This window comes from Lepidochelys olivacea, assembly GCF_965140295.1.
Source record: "Lepidochelys olivacea isolate rLepOli2 genome assembly, chromosome: 3".
In the NCBI taxonomy this organism is placed as follows: Eukaryota; Metazoa; Chordata; order Testudines; family Cheloniidae; genus Lepidochelys; species Lepidochelys olivacea.
In genome coordinates this window covers 117,826,001-117,846,422 of record NC_140413.1, presented here as the reverse complement: position 1 = coordinate 117,846,422, position 20,422 = coordinate 117,826,001, and the positions used below count along the sequence as shown (strand labels likewise).

Below are 20,422 nucleotides of genomic sequence, written 5' to 3'. Positions count from 1 at the left end.
TGTTTAGCATATCTGGCATGTAAATACCTTGTAATGCCAACTACAACAGTGCAATATGAGTGCCTGTTCTCACTTTCAGGTGACATTGTAAATAAGAAGTGGGCAGCATTATCTCCTGTAAATGTAAACAAACTTGTTTGTCTTAGCAATTGGCTGAACAAGAAGTAGGACTGAGTGGACTTGTAGGCTCTAAAGTTTTACATTGTTTGTTTTTGAGTGCAGTTATGTAAAAAAAAATTCTAAATTTGTAAGTTGTACATGCACGACAAAGAGATTGCACTAAAGTACTTGTATGAGGTGAACTGATAAATACTATTACTTTTGTTTAGCTTTTTACCGGGCAAATATCTGTAATAAAATTATATAAAGTGAGTAGTGTACACTTTGTACTTGTGATATAATTGAAATCAATAGATTTGAAAATATAGAAAAACATCCAAAATATTTATAATAAATGTAAATTGGTATTCTATTATTAACAGTGTAATTAAAACTGCAATTAATTGCAATTAATTTTAAAAATTTAATTAATTTGTTTTGAGTTAATCACTTGACTTAACTGCGATTGACAGCCCTACAAATAATAATACCATAAATAGAAAAAGGGATGTTAGTGTCCCAGACACTGCACATAGTTTTTATCCCACTTGAAGAAAGTTAAAAGTGCAGCACTATTGCAACCCCCTCCCCCAAAACATTCACAGTGGGATTTGGTTTTAGTGCTTTGCACTTGGAGCGATTGTTAGGTATGATTTCATGAAGTAGGTTGTCCAAATAGATTTCTGACAGAATTCCGTTGTTGATAACACATTTATTAGACCAGGGCTTTCGCACTGCAGAAACAAGCACAAAACATACAAAACCAAAAAAACCCACAGTAGAATTTGCTAATCCACACTCTATAATTTGCACAAAAATGCAGTTTCTTTCCGTTACTCTGCAAATGCCTATTATCAAATACAATTACAGTGAGGTCACATACTGCCCAGAATTAATTCATTTTACAAATTCTACTATAGTAGTGTATCCTGGAACATTATCCAGTAATTAATAACAATAAGTTTAAGTATTTGAATATATAAAACATATTTTGTGATACATCACCTTTGCTTTTTCACAGTGTTCTCCTACCGGGCCTGATCCAAAACCCACTGACATCAACTGAAAGAGTTCCATTGATTTCTCTGGGCTTTGGATCAGGCCTTTTGACAATTTCAATAATTCAGTAGTGGGTCTCTTAGTCATTAATAAGTTAATGGGATTCTAATGTACAGCATTCCAAACAACAAACACTCCCAAAAACACTGTTTCACCGCTCAAAAAAGCAATTAAGAAAACCAAGCATGATAAACCCCCTGTTGCCATTAGGAAAGAAAAACACACATACCACATGTCAAAAGCAGAAAGAATCTGAAGAAATCAGCAGCATTATTTTCCACAAAATAAGCAAAGAAAAAATTACCCTCACAATATTGACACATAACACAAGAAAAAGAATCATTGAGTCCCCTTCTAAAACCCTTCCTATAAAAAATACACATCAGCATCAACATTTTCAATCCCTTCTGTACCCCACTCTGAGTCTGGATTAAGGCATAGGCACTTTGGCTCCAGATTTAGGAGTCCTGTGATTACATGAGAAACTTGTCTTTCAGTTAAAAAAAAAAGTTTCTAGTCTTCTTGGTTGTGAAGAAAAGTTTGAAAATGGCACCTGCAGTGCAGCTGATGCAGAGACATTAGTCTGAGTTTGCAGAGACCCTGAAATTATACTCTGAGAGGGATGAACCTCACAATGCATATCAATGAGGTGTTAACTTCCAGATCCCTGCTTTGAGGCACCCTACCAACACCAATCCAGCAAAGCACTGTATGGGTGGCAGGAGCAGACGAGTGCAGTGTGTCCAACCAACTCACCCAAGGAGATGCACCTCAATTACCGAGCTAAGTACTGGAGGGACCCCAGTGCTGCCACCCTACCTCTTCAGATAAGAGAGATGATCTTGGTTGCTACAAAAGGGGTGCCATAGCATTAGGTCAATTTCTAATAGTGTGGTGTGCTTACTGCCCTGGATAGGCTTAATTTGGCCCTAGACCTTCTCTCTGCCTCCCATCATGAGCTCCGAGGGCTCTTCCTTCTACACCACGGCCCCTCACTATCCCACTAAGCCCATTTCCCTCCTTTACTGCCCCTCATCAAAATCCTGAACAGCCTGTCTTCTGCCTCCTGCCTCTGATCCTTGAGGGCTCATCTTCCTCCTCTTCTCCTGCCCCATGCTAACACAGGATGACCTATCCTATTACAGACTAGGGACCGAATGGCTACAGAGTAGGGACCGAATGGCTAGGCAGCAGTTCTGCGGAAAAGGACCTAGGGGTGACAGTGGACGAGAAGCTGGATATGAGTCAGCAGTGTGCCCTTGTTGCCAAGAAGGCCAATGGCATTTTGGGATGTATAAGTAGGGCCATAGCGAGCAGATCGAGGGACGTGATCGTCCCCCTCTATTCAACATTGGTGAGGCCTCATCTGGAGTACTGTGTCCAGTTTTGGGCCTCACACCACAAGAAGGATGTGGATAAATTGGAAAGAGTCCAGCGAAGGGCAACAAAAATGATTAGAGGTCTGGAACACATGACTTATGAAGAGAGGCTGAGGGAACTGGGATTGTTTAGTCTGCAGAAGAGAAGAATGAGGGGGGATTTGATAGCTGCTTTCAACTACCTGAGAGGTGATTCCAGAGAGGATGGTTCTAGACTATTCTCAGTGGTGGAAGAGGACAGGACAAGGAGTAATGGTCTCAAGTTGCAGTGGAGGAGGTTTAGGTTGGATATTAGGAAAAACTTTTTCACTAGGAGGGTGGTGAAACATTGGAATGCGTTGCCTAGGGAGGTGGTGGAATCTCCTTCCTTAGAAGTTTTTAAGGTCAGGCTTGACAAAGCCCTGGCTGGGATGATTTAATTGGGGATTGGTCCCGCTTTTGAGCAGGGGGTTGGACTAGATGACCTTCTGGGGTCCCTTCCAACCCTGATATTCTATGATTCTATGATACTATGATTCTATCGAGGGGTCATGGCTACTTAAATTGCTAGATGCCAACTCACCACTGAATCAGAATTCCCAGCTTTCACATGGAAAATGTTGGTAATAGTTTTGATAAAAAAGTGGGATAACTGTGAAAAATGCCATGGCAAGCAAAATTCTTAGAGAAAGTTATGAGTTTTGTATGAAATGTTTGGTTTTAAAAAGGGCCATTTTTCAATCGTCACTTTTCTTTTACAAAAATTGACCTGTTTTAGCTGTAACTAACACACGGAGATCAGCTATGTGCAGGTTGGACTTGCTGTTGCCTGCTGCTTCCTTCTTCATCTGATCACAAAGGGATGACTCTGAAATATGTCCTGGCAATAGATTGGGCTCTAACCACCATGTCTTGACTGAAAGAACAAAATAAAATTTTCAATTGTTTGAATATTGTGATACAGCATGGCCAGAGGGCAGCAGGAGAGTACTAGAAGGGAGCCTTATTCCCTGTAGAGGGAAGAAAGTTTGCTATAGGCTAATTAAAGCACCTCAAGCCAATTAGAGCACCTGAAGCCAGTCACATGATAAAACCCCCCTGCTTCAATCAGACCAGGAGCGGTTGGAGCAGAGAGCAGTTTGAAGGAGTTGGAGCAGAGGAGAGTTTGGAGAAGTGCTGTGGCTGGCTAGAAGACTAAGACCCTAGGTAAAGAGACACCAGGCTTGTGCAGAGAGAGAGGGCAGGAAGCCCCACAAGCTGAAGAGCAGGAGAGGGAAGTAACTCAGGGGCAGGAAGCACTAGTTCAAGTGGTTTACCACTATCCCAAGGGCCTCTGGGCTGGGACCCGGAGTAGAGGGCGGGCCCGGGTCCCGCCCCCTCCCCTCCCCTCCCCTTCTCTGGGTTACTAGTGGGACAGTAGATACCCTAGTTCTGGGGCAGGAAACTGCACCCTGACCCCCCCCCCCAGAGGAAGCGTGGGACCCATCATAATCGTACCAGCAATTTGCCACAATATATAAAGCATATTTTATGATAAAAACTAAAAGTAATGTTATTTTTTATTCATACAGAGCCTGATCCAAAACCCACTGAAGTCAACTGAAAGACTTCCATTGATTTCAGTGGGCTTAATCGTAGCTTCTCTTTCCTTTAAATCATTAGTAAAACAAAAAAAATGTCCTCAGAAATCTGAAGGGAGGAATTTTGTTTTCTATCATTTGGCAAAGACTCTTTTCATCTGGGTGTCCTAAGCGTCTGTCTGCCAGAAGCTGGGAGCGGACAACGGGATGGATCACTTGAAAATTGCCAGCTCCTGTTCATTCCCTCTGAAACACCGGGCATTGGCCGCTGTCAGAAGGCAGGATACTGGGCGAGATGGACCAGTGGTCTGACCCAGTATGGCCATTCTTATGTTGTAATTTCAAGTTTGTGGTACTAGGCAGATCATTTACCGTCAAGATACAAGGCATTTCTTGTTAAGAACACATCACCAAGGGAACTTCAGTCTTAATTTATGAGAAATGCAGTTAAGGCTTCAATCCTGAGAAGTGTGCTGTGCCTTCAGTTCCCATTGACTTTACTGGGTGTTGTGGGCACTAAGCTCCTCTCAGGAGGAGTTCAGTACCTTGCAGGATTGAGCTCTGAGGTAAATATTCCGTTTTTCCAGACATCCATGTAGTGTCAAGGATAATTGACTACATTTGTATTATATCTTTCTAACACTGGACATGCTAAAGTCTCAGATCCTCAAAGGTATTTAGGCAGTTACCTCCCATTGAAATCAGTGGAAGTTAGGTGCCTAAATAGCTTTGGAGATCTGACCCTTAGACGCAATCCTCCTCCCATGCACATCCATGACAAATCTCCCACTGACTTGAATGGGAGCAGGACAGGGCCCATAGATTGCTTTGGTAACTGAATTCATTGTGTTACTAATAGCACACTGTATCTATGTGCCACTCAATAGCTAGAAGTCACATATGTTGTTGCCTAACAATGTTTGCCAACGAAAATGTTAATTTAAGAAGAAAATTATAATTCACCTTCATGTCTTTTGAAAAGCATTACAGCATCCTATTCATTTTGGAATTAATATTTATATGGAATCCATAAAGAAAATAGCTAATATAGCACCAAAATAGTCAAGAAATCAATGGAGGATGATAAAATGGAGTTCTATTGTTCACTCAGAAACACAGCAGAGGAGCTGCTTGATCATCACTGAGAAACAACTTAGAGTTGGCTACACAGGACTTGATCTGACAGGATGCAGGTAAAGAATGGTGTACATATAAATTCAAGGTAAAGTGACGAGAGAGTCAGGATGTGCTGGAGAATCTGATCCTGCATCAATGAGAATGCTGCCGAATAGCTGCCAAGTCACTCCTCCCTATTGGCAAAAATTTTGTCAAGGAAAAGAGCAAACAGATAAGCAAAGCACCTAATTTGCAAACTGAGATTCACATTTAAGCCTATGTCTTTCACTCTTTGACTTGACCCCTTTTGCTCAGGAGAGTAAGGGAGCAGATGCAGAAGTGGCTTGAGTAGTAGTATGGAGGATTACAGTTAGACCTGAACATTATGCAAGGACTTGCATGATCAAGGCCCCAAAACCATAATTTTAAAACCCCTTTTCTTAATGTTATCAAACTTCCTGGAAAGATAATGTACCCAGGGATGAAATGTGGTGTGCAAAATTTCAGAAAGACCTTTTCTTTTTGGAGGAGCTAGGGGTAGATGTTTGACTACTTCTAATGGAGCTTTCACCTTAACTATGGGGCAACTCTACGTGCTTTCGACTACATTTCCAAAAGAGCCGGAGTTATTGAAGCTCAACACCTCTGAAGATCAAGTCATTACTGTTCTTGCTGGGCCTGACCCTCCAAGGTACCCAGGCCCAGTTCCTCAAAGGTATTTAGGTGCCTAACTCCCATTGAAGAAATAGAATATTCTGGTGCGTATCTCTCTCAATCTCTCCAATTGAAGTTGTTCCATTTTAATTAAATAACTGAATATTAATTGAGTCACAGACAGTTAGAATGACTCTACTGCTTAGTGGTTAAAGCACTTACGTGAAAGGTGGCAGATCCCTATTCAAATCCCTTTTACTTATCAGGCAGAGGGGTGGACTTGAACCAGGGGTCTCTTATATTCCACCTGCATACCCTAACCACTGGGCTAAAGGTTATAAGGGAGGCCTCTTCCCCTTCATCCCTTGCAGTTTTGTGTGAACTCACCTGAGGAGCTCAATGTGATAGGCAATGCTCATTGCAATGCTCATTGCATCAAATCCTGCCCTCCCACCCCAACTTAGGGAGCCAAACACGTATCTTCCCCTGGTTTGCAAATGACTCTGGGGCTTAGGTGGGAGATAGGTACCCAGATGCCTAGAATGAGGCAGCAGTGCACATGTCCACAGGTAGGAACATGGGCGCCTGGGGAACGTTTACTGCAAAAGCATACGTGCTGAGTGACTGTAGCCACTTATAAGGTTATGTGGCAGCCAAGTAGGAGTTTGGTGGATCTCACTGGTGCCTAAAACTGGGACTTAGGTGCCTAAGTACCTTTATGGATCCCACCCTTAACCTCTTTGTGCCTCATATCCCCATCTGTAAAATGAAAGTAATAATACTTCCTTTCTCCCACTCTTTGTCTTGTCTATTTAGATTGTAAGCTCTTTGGGGAAGAGACTGTTCCTTAAAATGCCTATGTACCATGTCTAGGACACCGAGGCTTCTTGATGCTGCTGTAATACAAATAATAATAAAAGCAAAGATTGTTAAAATGGTACTATCAGTTATTGGATATTTAACAGGTTCAGTCAGCATAACTAAACAACCCCAAACCAATACTTATTTGATTACAAGCATCCTTACTCTGTTATATTATGCATCTGATTTTCCCCAGTGGAATACATTCAATACATGCATCATACAATTACGGTCATCATGCCATTTGGAAGTATTTGTACAGCTGGAAAGTTGCCAGGAAATGGCATGTCTTGCTGATTGGATAAAATCACAGAGTGGTACAGAATCTTTCCAGCTATTTCAATTCAAAATTCAGTTCCTAAAGGGTTATTTGAAACAACAGCTCCTTGTCCTGGGATAGGACTACTCCATTTAGAACCACTGATGTATATTACTGAATCTCCATTTCCATTAACCCTGTCGGCCAAGTTGTCTTATTAATTGGTGTACCATAAATTCACTAGCATGATATTTCTGCTCTTAAATATATACTGTGGGTGAGACAAATTTCTACTCTCATCAATATCTCAAATCCTGTATTTCTGCAGTTAAGATTTTCAATATTGGGAAATATGACCACTGTGAAGTTTCTGTGGTTGCTGCTGTAATGCAAGCAGATGCTGTGGGACTGTCTCCATCCTGCTCTTTCAGTTACAAAACGGCTCTCATCACTAGCAACTAGTTTCCATGCCATTCTTGCTAATTGTGCCCTGCTGCACCAATCTGCCAAATTAGTCCCAGGTTGAATCAGACATTAAAAAGTTCCCTCCAGTTTGTATTCCCTGGAAAATACAAATTTATTTTAAAACAACAAAATTAAATTAGTGAAAAACATAACAATTTTAGAAAATAACTACTAATCTGGTTTTGCCTTTGGTAAGGCATCGTATTATTTTTATTTATTTAAAATACTAACTGTTTATAACTTCAGGACCACTCAGGAAAACAACATATCACCTTGCTTTAATATATAGAATTATTTCTATTTCCTCTTCTCATCACATCATGAAAACCTTTAAAAATTACATTAAAATTAATGCAAGAAAGGTGTTGTTTCTCAAGAGAATACGTATTCTAAATGAAACCCCAATTTCCTCTACAGCAATTCCATCTGTTGCGATCATTGCTTTCAATAGATGGTGCTGTTTTCTCAGAGAAAGTGATTGTAATCTGATTTCTCCCAAATGTTAGACAAATGTAATGAGCAAATTTCATTCCTCTCTTACTTGCCTTGTATTAAGAAATCTGATTTGCAAGTGTGGCAGGCTCACTCATGAAGCAACTGCAACTTATTTAAAAAAAACCCCTTTAAATCTTAAATGGCTCCTTTGAATAACAGTTGTCCCACTAGTAAATATATTTATCTGGAAGTGGGATTATCTGTGAGAAAGCTAAGAAAGATTGCAACAACATCGGAAAAACAGTAATTAGTTTTAATGGGCCCAATCCTTTCCTTAGTAGAGGTCAGTGGGAATTTTGACTTTAATTTCAAGGGGGAGACTACAGAACCCCAGGAAGAAAGGGCTATGTGTGTTAAAAAGGTTAGGTGTTATAATATTCACGAGTGTGTGTAGTGTTAAAGAATCATAGTTTTAAAGCCTTCTGTCTCTTTAGCTAGTATGCTAGAGTTCTGCGTGAAAGCACATCACAAATGTTCTGAGCAAATGCATTTCTCTCCACTTATTTTAGAGCATTGGTTTTGGACTCTCAGAGAGTATTTACCAGATTATAAATCACAGCCATGAAGATTACAAATTGCCACGTAAACAAATAGATGTCACTTTTGCCTCTGTGACACACTGTGCTAATTTCTTTCTCTCTAATTTAACATTATTCGTTTAGTTAGCTCACCTCTGAGCCTTGCTGAAATTTCCTTCATCAGGCAGAAAGGTCCGTTGCCTTCCTCTGATCTGATCTTTGTGAAATATTTTTCTCTCACTACCAGACCTAGAGTGCAACTTTTCCCCTTTGCCCCTGGCAGAGGCGTCATGCCCCCTCATAGGGTATTTTAGCAATACATTAATATCGTCTCGATTAGCCACAAAGCAGAAAGAAGAACACAGAGAGGTCTGTCTAAAAGACCCCCCCCCCACCCCGTCTGAAGCAGGAAGAGGCAATTTGCGAGCATCTCAGACCCTCTCCAGGTGGCCAGCACAACCGCAGCGGGAGAGACGGAGCTTGGTGTGGAAAGTATCTCCAAGCAGGACCCTACTTTCAGCCGAGCCAATTCAAGAGTGATTAACGCCCCCCTTCCAGCCCGCCTCATCAAGGCAAAGACATCCTGTCCTCTCCCAGCCCCGGGGTCAAGCAATTGCACTGTCTGGCGCCAGGTAGCTACTCCCGGGTTGCGGGCAGTGCCGAGGACAGTGACTAAGAACAAAGTGTTTGGTGCTTTATAGCCTCCTCGGTCTCTCTCCCTCCGTGCTCCCCCCCCCCCCCACCCCGGCCCCGGGGCAGCCTCCTTCGGCCCCCTGCCCAGCCCCTTACCTGATGATGACATACATGACCAAGAAGTTTCCGAAGAGCCCCACCACGCACACGACGGAGTAGAGAGCCATGATGGTGATGGCGGTGATCATGGAGGGGCTGACCCCGCTCGCCGGGCACGGGCCGCCGCCGCCTGCCCCGTGGCTGCTGTTGGCGCCGCTGCAGGCGTCGGACTGGTTCCAGCCGGGCTCCTCCGGGCGCCCGGACAGGTTGCCCCAGACGCCCGGCGGCAGGGGCGGGCAGGCGGCGGAGGGGGGCGCGAAGGGGCCGCAGGCGCTGGAGTTGGCGGGGAAGGCGCTGTCCATGGTGCTGGGCGGAGGAGCGCGCAGGACGCGCCGCCGAGCAGCAGGTAAGCCGCGGGGCGGGCAGCGGGCGGGCTCAGCGGCGTCCCTCGCAGGCCGCCCCCAGCTGGAGAGGGAGAGACCCCAGCCCGCAGCCAGCGAGGCGCACCGGGCGGCGGGGAGAGGCGAAGTGACACCTGCACAGCGCGCCTCGCAGCGCCTGACACGCCACTGTCGTCGGCTGGAAGCTGCCACCCCCCCTCGGCCCCCAGAGGAGCGGCCGGGAAGGGGCGGGGAGGGGGCGCCGGGGAGCAGGCGGCAGCCTGGCTGGGGAGGGAGAGCGGGATCTTGCGCCAAAGGAACCGCAAAGCTTCGCTCGCCCGCCCGCCAGATGCGCGCGCTCGCCCGCCCGCCCGCCCGCCGGGCGGCACGTGCGCTCCCGCAGCTGGATGGGCGGCAAGTGTGTGTGTTGGCCGGACCAGCGTGGAGAGGCGGAGCCTGCGGGGGGAGGGGAAGGGCCGTGAGTCGCCTTTTCCTCTCCTGGCATTTGTTCTTTTTAACGGACTTGTACCAGGGGGACACGATGTGACCCCCACTGCTGTGTCCCAGCCTCCCAAGACTGGGTGACTTTCAACTCCCCCCCGTCCCTCTTGTACAGCCCCCGGGCAGAGGAAACGCGGGGGGGGAGGCTGAACTTACAAATCCCCTTTGCCTTCATTACCTTCAGCTTTGTTCTGCTCCGCTCCCTCCTCACCGAGGGGTCCTACCTCATGGGAGGGGAAGGAGGAACAGAAGGGCAGGTACAGTACTAGGACAAACCACACCGCTGTCTTTCCCAAATGCAGCACATTCTTTTGGACCCAGCCCCTGGCAGCAATGACATTTATAATAAAATCATTTCGAATCTGCCATTCCCCAGGAGCTTGTACCTGCTCCTGTTAGATCTTGGAGGACAAGAAGGCACCAGCATCAGTACAGAGAATGCACTGAATGCATCCGACGAAGTGAGCTGTAGCTCACGAAAGCTCATGCTCAAATAAATTGGTTAGTCTCTAAGGTGCCACAAGTACTCCTGTTCTTCTTAGTACAGAGAATGTGACCTGAAGCTAGGGATTCAACAGGATGAGCTTATAAGGTGTTTACAATGCAATTGATTAACATAATGAGTCAAGGGATCTTAATGGGGGGTTGCCCTCTTATTAGATAGGATCACCGGGAGTTTGCTGTACCGAGTAATAAAATGTGATTTACCATATGGCAACAGGTTGTGAAATGATTGGCAAACAGGCTTGTGTTCTGCTTTTCAAGAAGCCTAAGACTGTGACCAGAGAAACTTCTGCTTGATCAATGTAATGATCATTTTATCAATGTGTGGAGATTTTAAAAGATTTGCTAACATTACCAGGAACGGACCCAAAGACACCACATTTGAAGGCTGTGGGCATGTATTTTATGTACACATTGCTTGTTTGGACAGGTTGGCATTTTTAAGTGGAACATTCATTCCAAAGCTAAACAGAGATACTCCTGTGCATTTCCAGAAGCAGCCTGCCCGCTCAGCATTTCTTGGACCAAATTCTTTTGCTGTCACATTCCTGAAGTCGGAGGGGCTCGAATGCAAGTGAGAGAGAAAAGTTAACTCCCAGTGAACAGGAAGCAGGAAACATAGCTGGCAGTGTGACTGCTCCATATTATGCATTACATTGCTCAGGCCTAGCTCAGCCACTGCTCAGTGTCAGTGCACCTCCTTCATGCAGAGCAGGGAAAAATTTCTAGTTTATTATTTGTAGTGGGGTAACACCCCTAGAGCCCCAGGCAGGTGCAGTATAAACTGCCGAGGCCTTGCCCTGGTAAGATGTTTCCAAAGTTAAATGATAATTTCCAAGCTTGGTGAACTCCAAAAAAGTGATAGAAAGTAATCTAGATTTTCTACAATTGTTTCAATTGTTGTGTTCAAGAGTTAGCAACAAATTAAAAATATACTGTGACAGGGTCAGGCCAGATGGCTAAAGGAGAGTGATCAAAGGCAGATATATTAGCCCCAGGTTAAGTAGGTCCCTTTTCCCTGGGCGCGGTAAGAGGGAAGGTTCCAGAACAATCAGGAACTTTCTGGAAACAATTAAGGCAGACAGGCTGATTAGAACACCTGCAGCCAACCAAGAAGCTGCCAGAATCAATTAAGACAGGCAGGGCACCTGGGTTTAAAAAGGAGCTCATTTCAGTTTGTGGTGTGTGTGCAAGGAGCTGAGAGCAAGAGGTGCAAGAAGCTGAGAGTGAGAAGGCATACTACTGGAAGACTAAGAAGTACAAGCATTATCAGGCATCAGGAGGAAGGTCCTGCGGTGAGATAAAGAAGTTGTTGGGAGGAGGCCATTGGGAAGTAGTCCAGGGAGATGTAGCTGTCACACAGGCGTTACACAAAACACTACAGACACCTGAAATCCACAGGACCCTGGGCTGGAACCTGGAGTAGAGGGCGCGCCCGGGTTACCTCCATCCCCCCAACTCCCTACTTGATACCGGAGGAGTTGACCTGGACTGTGGGTTCCACCAGAGGGGAAGGTCTCTGGCCTGTTCCCCGATCCACTAGGTGGATCAGCAGAGACTGTGGGAATTGTTCTTCTTCCTTTTCCCCATGCTGGCCAGTGATGAGGCGAACTGAGTGAACGGCAGATTTGAGCCACGAAAGTGGCCAAATTGAGGGCTGCCGTGAACCTCTGAGGCGAGCAAATTCGCCAATAAGCGCGGGACCCACCAAGGCAGAAGAGGAACTTTGTCACAATACATTAAAATTTTAAACCTAACCAGCATTCCTTAAGTGACTTGTCCCAAGATGTGAGAACATGTTAGTATTAGAGCTGAGTGGGTCTAATATTTATTTAATTCTGTTTTTTTTATATAGGAATTAGATACAGTGCTCCTATGAGCTAATTTCTAAGTTATTATTTAAAAAATAACAACCCTACAGTTTTCAGGTGCCTAAGTAGCCCCTGGAATCATGGTTAAAGTTGCCCCCCAAAATCTGAAATGGTGCCCCTGGTGTAAGGCTCCAAAGACTAGCCACTGTACATCCAGGAAAGGCAAGATGGCTGAGTAGCATCCATTTTGGGGGTTGGGAGTTATTTTCACTCCATACCAAGAACAATGTGTCCCATGCAGGTGCTCTATTTGCATTCCTAGTGGAGGTTAAAGTGGTTACCATAGGAGGGAGCAGCAAATTCTGATGAAGTACCTCGGTTCATTGGCAGTGGGAGGAGAAGGGGAAGAGAAGCTATAGGACTTCACAGTTGGAAAATAATTATTTGAGATATATAAATCTGGATAAGGGGGATTATTCTTCCTTTTTCAAAAGTGACGTATCATCAGGGGGTATTGGAGTTGTAAGGGAAATGGAGGGGAAAGGTCAAAGAACCTGCTGTGTGTGCAAACTGGTGATTACCAGCATGCACTTTTCTACACCCAGGTGATTATTTTCAAAAGCCCCATGGTCTGTGTGGATTGGGCATAGCCAGTTAGAATAATATTTTTAAATGGTGCTTTAGAATAGGAACATTCCTCTTCAGTGTGAAAATCTACAGGAGGGGGGAAAGTATAGCAACAACTTTGAGTTTTTTTCCTTTCAGAGTTGATGTCTCATTCTCCCTCATGAGAAGAGGGACTTTCTGGCATGCGGAATGAGTAAATGAGAAGGCCTTGAAACTAAGCCACTCTCAATGCAATGGATCTTGGAGCATGCATGCAGTGGAGCAGCCCCTCCTTTTGCTCCCTCAGCCCTCATCAAAGCCATCTGACAGCTTAAGTCAGGACTGGAGCCAGGTGGTCATTAATCTGTCTGATGTGCCATTGCCTAGGCCCCTTCTCAGAATAAGGTGTAGGGGAGAAGCTAATGCAGCTAGGAGAGCCTGTTCACATCCCTTCTCACTCCTTAATTATCACAACCACCTGTTGCCTGTTTTGGTCTTTGATTTTAATGAAGCTCAATGACTCATCAGACTGGTCATTAGGAAGACCTTTGACATTTTAAAATGAGTTATTGATGCCTAGATAAAGGTGGTGGTACATAATAATCTCTGTTACATGACACAGAAAAAATAGCACGTTAAATGAAATTAATCTTTTGACAGGTGAAAACCTTGACTGCACTGAAGACTGTCAAGAAGCCCCAGGGATTAGTCCCATTAAGAACAAGACTCATTAAGCAAAATTTCAGAGGTAAGTGAAAGAAAAAGAACACTGGTTAAACATAGCATTTTACAAACGCAGTACAAACTTCATTACTGAAGCGGCATGGGAGACACTGAATAAATCTGAATAATCAAGGTTTCAGTTAATTAAGTGGATTTTTAATATGATTAATGCATGTGACCCTCTTTTTGATAACAGGGGATTTAGGATAATTGAGGGCATGATAATCAAAGTTCTGCTGAGTATACACTTGCAAAGTTGCTGAGTCAGGTGAGAAGGGCTAGCTGGCACACACAGGAGGTAGAGGCATCGCTTTTAGCTTGCACATCCCTGAGAACCTTTGGACAATGTAATTCTGAACCCCTCAGATTTTGGGGGTACTTGTGATATTTCCACTTAAAACAGGAATAGTAGGTGAACTCCTGGCCCCACTACTCAAATGGACCAGGGTTTCACCTGGTGTGTTGGAATCTCCAATGCTTTGCACATTGTAATTTACACCTGTTTAAAGTGAGTGTAAAATGCTACCAGAACAAAATACACAGGTGTAAATAACTATATAAAGTCAAAGGGGGTGGACAATGAGGGCCCCGTATCTCTTTATTATGTACAAATAATATAGTGTATCCACCCCAAATGTACAGAATGAATATTCCTAAGAATTTACAAATAAATAGGTTAATTGATTTAATAGATTATAAGATCAGAAGGGACCATTATGATGTGACCTCCAACATAACACTAGCCATAGGATGGGGAACTGAGGCAGAGGGGGTGGGATACACAAAGGTACTTAGGCATTGCAGTGTTGAATGTCACAGCACCTAGAAAATCCAGGAACAATACTGTGATACACAAAGCTGAGTTAGGCACCTAAACTCCCTCTATGTTGAATGGGGAGAGATAGGTGCCTAAGAATGCTACCCAACAAAAGCCAGCATGCTAGTTGGGGAAGTCCTCTAACTTAGCCACTGGGAGATGCCAACCAGAGTGTGGGGCCATAAGCTCTGCCCCTGCTCAGATACCAGTGTGTAAATCTGGGCTGCAGGCAGGTGCCTATGTCTGTTTAGCGATCCATGAATGGGAACTCCCTGCAGTTAGATGGCTTAGGCACCTAAGGCATTTCTTGCAGGAATGAGTTAGGATGACCTTTAAAAGGGTCCTTGAGTTATTTCAAGGAATAAGTCACCTTGGACAGTGCCAGTGTCCTCAGTGTCTCTCCTGCAGTGTTTGTCTCTGCCCATCTGGCCCAAGTCAGAGCATAATTTCTGGAAAAAGCAGCATTTGATCCATAGGGTGTTCTGTGTGAAAGCCAAGTCCCATATGTTCATGGCATATATTTTACATTTTGTATGAATTGATGAAATGATCAAACACTGAAGGAAATGTTGATGCCTGGAAATAAATGTGCAGCAATACAAACATAGCTGTGTACATTTATCTGGAAGACTGCACTTTGGCATGCCTTTGAAAGTTAAGGATAGTGTGGGCCTGGAGAGTTACAGTTCATAATCTCAGTGTACCTAGATCAATTTTCTTCGAATTGCTCGGATGATTACATGCGAGCAAAGTTTTCAGTTTAGAAAAACAAGCCATTCTGAATTGTCAGAGTGCAGAGGAAATGCTGAAAAATACGTATTTGTCCATGATACAGAAAAGGCCAAACAGAATTTTTTCAGACTTTCACCCCAAAATCTTCATCTAGACTCAGAACAAGCATGATGCATTTTTAATCAAAAGGTTTTTTTTAAAGGAATATTTTATGTGCCTGGATACAGGAACTTTAAATTCGTCACCTGTGACAGGGTAGACAAATCCTGCACCAGATAGGAAGGGGTTAAAAAGCAGCCCTTGGCTCAGTTTGCCCCATCACACTACACTTAGGCTGTGGGTGTCCAACTTTAGAGGAGGAATGCCAAGCAATTGAGGACTGTCAATGAAGGAGAGCAGGCAGGCTTCTCCTGTGTAGAACAAGGAGCCTGACTTGCACCAGGGATTGTAAGAGGTCTGTAGCCTGCTTGAGCACTAGGAAGGAAGGCAGGCCTGGCCTGGTTTGTAGATTTGAGAAGAGCCATATTGCTGGTCATAAGTGGGAAGACATGGGGATGCTCAGAGTGCTCAAGGGTTGGGGTGTCCCTATTGTTGACTTGTAAAGAGAAAGTGAGGGCTGTGGCTTGGAGGACAGTGCTAGCGTTGTCAGAGGCTGGTGGTGCTGGAGAACTGACCCATAGCAGGCAAGGACAATGCTTCCTCATGTTAAGGGCAGGTGGTTGATAGTGAGATGCCTCACAATCCTGGGTATGCCCAGGAAGCGTCACAAGCGCCTTGCTGGGAGAAATGTAGAACTGCATTGTCCCAGTGGGGAGTCCTGGGAAGGACTGTGCTTTAGAAAGGCATGGTAGAGCATGATCAGTGCTTCTTGTGCCTTTTGCAGAAGCAAACACCGTCAGTAGCTTTTGTGCTCTCTTGAGTGCCATAACTCTCACTATGCCCAACCCAGTGTAAAGCTGAAAGATTTAATAAACACTAATTACCTTATTATTATCTATAAGTAGTCTTCAATATCATTGACCTCTATTTAATGTATACAGCATAGAAGGGTTGTAGTTTTAGAAATCTCTTAGAAGATAGTTTGTTTTTTCTGTCAGAGAAAGAGGCATAATTTAAGTCCCGTTGCTATTATTGCTTTGCATTATCTTACATGTGTCAGGATTGATCCCAGGTCACTGGGTCAACCCCTGAGCTTGTTAATATTCATTGAGAAGGTTGGCAGGATTTCATCAAGGAATCTTTTATGAACACATTTTCATTATTTATCCAGCTATAGTCAGAATTCAATCAATAAAAAGTCTGAAATGGGGATTTAGAAGCAATGCAATTAACATATGCTTCTCTCTTCAAGGAAGAGCTAAATTATACTCCCAGGAAGTTCAGTTAGGGACCAATAGACTGATGCCCCTGTAAAAGAATTCAATATGTCTCCCTTTGTAATTTTAATTCACCTTTCTTCCATATTCATAAGAATGGTCATACTGGGTCTGACCAATGGTCCATCTAGCACAGTATCCTGTTGTCCAACAGTGATCAGTGCTAGATGGTTCAGAGGGAATGAACAGAACAGGGCAATTATTGACTGATCCATCCCCTGGTGTCCAGTCCCAGCTTCTGGCAGTCAGAGATTTAGGGACACCCAGAGCATGGGGTTGCATTTCTGACCATCTTGGCTAACAGCCATTGATGGACCTATGCTCCAGGAACTTATCTCATTCTTTTTTGAACCCAGTTATTCTTTTGGCATCCCTTGGCAATGAGGTTGACTGTGTGTTGTGTGAAGGAATACTTCCTTGTGTTTCTTTTATTCCTGATGTCTGTTAATTTCAGTGGGTGACCCATGGTTCTTGTCTTATATGAAGGGGTAAATAACACTTATTTATGCGTGCATCCGACGAAGTGGGTATGCACCCACGAAAGCTTATGCTTCAATACATCTGTTAGTCTATAGGGTGCCACAGGACTCTTTGCTGCTTTTACAGATCCAGACTAACACGGCTACCCCTCTGATACTTATTTATTCACTTTCTCCACACCATTCATGATTTTATAGATCTCTATAGGTTTCAGAGTAACAGCCATGTTAGTCTGTATTCTCAAAAAGAAAAGGAGTACTTGTGGCACCTTAGAGACTAACCAATTTATTTGAGCATGAGCTTTCGTGAGCTACAGCTCACTTCATCGGATGCATACCATGGAAACTTCAGAAGACATTATATACACACAGAGACCATGAAACAATACCTCCTCCCACCCCACTCTCCTGCTGGTAATAGCTTATCTAAAGTGATCATCAAGTTGGGCCATTTCCAGCACAAATCCAGGTTTTCTCACCCTCCACTCCCCCACACACAAACTCACTCTCCTGCTGGTAATAGCCCATCCAAAGTGACCACTCTCTTCACAATGTGTATGATAATCAAGGTGGGCCATTTCCTGCATAAATCCAGGTTCTCTCACTCCCTCACCCCCATACACACACAAACTCACTCTCCTGCTGGTAATAGCTCATCCAAAGTGACCACTCTCCCTACAATGTGCATGGTAATCAAGGTGGGCCATTTCCAGCGCAAATCCAGGCTTTCTCACCCCCACCCCCACCCCGGGGAACACACACACACAAACTCACTCTCCTGCTGGCAATAGCTCATCCAAACTGACCACTCTCCAAGTTTAAATCCAAGTTTAACCAGAACGTCGGGGGAGGAAAAAACAAGGGGAAATAGGCTACCTTGCATAATGACTTAGCCACTCCCAGTCTCTATTTAAGCCTAAATTCATAGTATCCAATTTGCAAATGAATTCCAATTCAGCAGTTTCTCGCTGGAGTCTGGATTTGAAGTTTTTTTGTTGTAAGATAGCGGTCTGTGATTGCGTGATCAGAGAGATTGAAGTGTTCTCCGACTGGTTTATGAATGTTATAATTCTTGACATCTGATTTGTGTCCATTTATTCTTTTATGTAGAGACTGTCCAGTTTGACCAATGTAAATGGCAGAGGGGCATTGCTGGCACATGATGGCATATATCACATTGGTGGATGTGCAGGTGAACGAGCCTCTGATAGTGTGGCTGATGTTATTAGGCCCTGTGATGGTGTCCCCTGAATAGATATGTGGGCGCAGTTGGCAACGGGCTTTGTTGCAAGGATAGGTTCCTGGGTTAGTGGTTCTGTTGTGTGGTATGTGGTTGTTGGTGAGTATTTGCTTCAGGTTGCGGGGCTGTCTGTAGGCAAGGACTGGCCTTTCTCCCAAGATTTGTGAGAGTGTTGGGTCATCCTTCAGGATAGGTTGTAGATCCTTAATAATGCGTTGGAGGGGTTTTAGTTGGGGGCTGAAGGTGACGGCTAGTGGCGTTCTGTTATTTTCTTTGTTAGGCCTGTCCTGTAGTAGGTGATTTCTGGGAACTCTTCTGGCTCTATCAATCTGTTTCTTCACTTCCGCAGGTGGGTATTGTAGTTGTAAGAAAGCTTGACAGAGATCTTGTAGGTGTTTGTCTCTGTCTGAGGGGTTGGAGCAAATGCGGTTGTATCGCAGAGCTTGGCTGTAGACGATGGATCGTGTGGTGTGGTCAGGGTGAAAACTGGAGGCATGTAGGTAGGAATAGCGGTCAGTAGGTTTCCGGTATAGGGTGGTGTTTATGTGACCATTGTTTATTAGCACTGTAGTGTCCAGGAAGTGGATCTCTTGTGTGGACTGGACCAGGCTGAGGTTGATGGTGGGATGGAAATTGTTGAAATCATGGTGGAATTCCTCAAGGGCTTCTTTTCCATGGGTCCAGATGATGAAGATGTCATCAATATAGCGCAAGTAGAGTAGGGGCTTTAGGGGACGAGAGCTGAGGAAGCGTTGTTTTAAATCAGCCATAAAAATGTTGGTATACTGTGGGGCCATGCGGGTACCCATAGCAGTGCCGCTGATCTGAAGGTATACATTGTCCCCAAATGTAAAATAGTTATGGGTGAGGACAAAGTCACAAAGTTCAGCCACCAGGTTAGCCGTGACATTATCGGGGATAGTGTTCTTGACGGCTTGTAGTCCATCTTTGTGTGGAATGTTGGTGTAGAGCGCTTCTACATCCATAGTGGCCAGGATGGTGTTATCAGGAAGATCACCGGTGGATTGAAGTTTCCTTAGGAAGTCAGTGGTGTCTCGAAGGTAGCTGGGAGTGCTGGTAGCGTAGGGCCTGAGGAGGGAGTCTACATAGCCAGACAATCCTGCTGTCAGGGTGCCAATGCCTGAGATGATGGGGCACCCAGGATTTCCAGGTTTATGGATCTTGGGTAGTAGATAGAATATCCCAGGTCGGGGTTCCAGGGGTGTGTCCAGCAGGAGAGTGAGTTTGTGTGTGTGTGTTTGGGGGGGGGGGTGAGAAAACCTGGATTTGTGCTGGAAATGGCCCACCTTGATTATCATGCACATTGTAGGGAGAGTGGTCACTTTGGATAAGCTATTACCAGCAGGAGAGTGAGTTTGTGTGTGTGGTTTTTGCAGGGGGGTGAGGGAGTGAGAGAACCTGGATTTATGCAGGAAATGGCCCACCTTGATTATCATACACATTGTGAAGAGAGTGGTCACTTTGGATGGGCTATTACCAGCAGGAGAGTGAGTTTGTGTGGGGGGGCGGCGGAGGGTGAGAAAACCTGGATTTGTGCTGGAAATGGCCCAACTTGATGATCACTTTAGATAAGTTATTACCAGCAGGACAGTGGGGTGGGAGGAGGTATTGTTTCATGGTCTCTGTGTGTATATAATGTCTTCTGCAGTTTCCACGGTGTGCATCCGATGAAGTGAGCTGTAGCTCACGAAAGCTCATGCTCAAATAAATTGGTTAGTCTCTAAGGTGCCACAAGTACTCCTTTTCTTTTTAGATCTCTATAATATCCCTCACTAAGCCTTGGTCTACACTGGGGCAGGGGATCGATCTAAGTTACGCAACTTCAGCTACTTGAATAACGTAGCTGAAGTCGATATACTTAGACCTACTTACTGCGGTGTCTTCACTACGCTCCCCCGTCGACTCTGCTTGCGGCACTGGAGTACAGGAGTCGATGAGTGAGCGCTCGGGGGTCGATTGCTGCCCACTGATCCGGTGGGTAGTGTTGACATACCCTTAGTTAGTCCTTTTCTAAGCTGAACAGTCCCAATCTTTTT

The 20,422-nt window shown here is 44.6% G+C and overlaps 1 protein-coding gene and 1 long non-coding RNA gene across 6 annotated transcripts in view; one reads left to right on the top strand and one right to left on the bottom strand.

Annotated features, from left to right (window-relative positions):
* Positions 1-9,924, bottom strand: part of OPRM1 (opioid receptor mu 1) — a 32,576-nt gene extending 22,652 nt beyond the window's left edge. The window contains exon 1 of one of the 4 annotated variants that reach the window (XM_084625159.1): positions 9,254-9,924. In XM_084625159.1, coding sequence (XP_084481285.1) covers positions 9,254-9,558 — 305 coding nt within the window. In that variant the 5' untranslated portion in view covers positions 9,559-9,924. Of the gene's footprint in view, positions 1-8,617; positions 8,663-9,253 lie in introns of those variants that run through there. The other 3 variants (XM_084625156.1, XM_084625158.1, XM_084625157.1) reach the window with 3 other exon arrangements.
* The window catches only part of LOC311519023, a 182,070-nt gene continuing 171,174 nt past the window's right edge, over positions 9,527-20,422 (top strand). For both annotated transcript variants that reach the window (XR_014711181.1, XR_014711182.1), the window contains exons 1-2: positions 9,527-9,602; positions 13,659-13,746. This is a non-coding gene — a long non-coding RNA (uncharacterized lncRNA). The remainder of the gene's footprint in view (positions 9,603-13,658; positions 13,747-20,422) is intronic.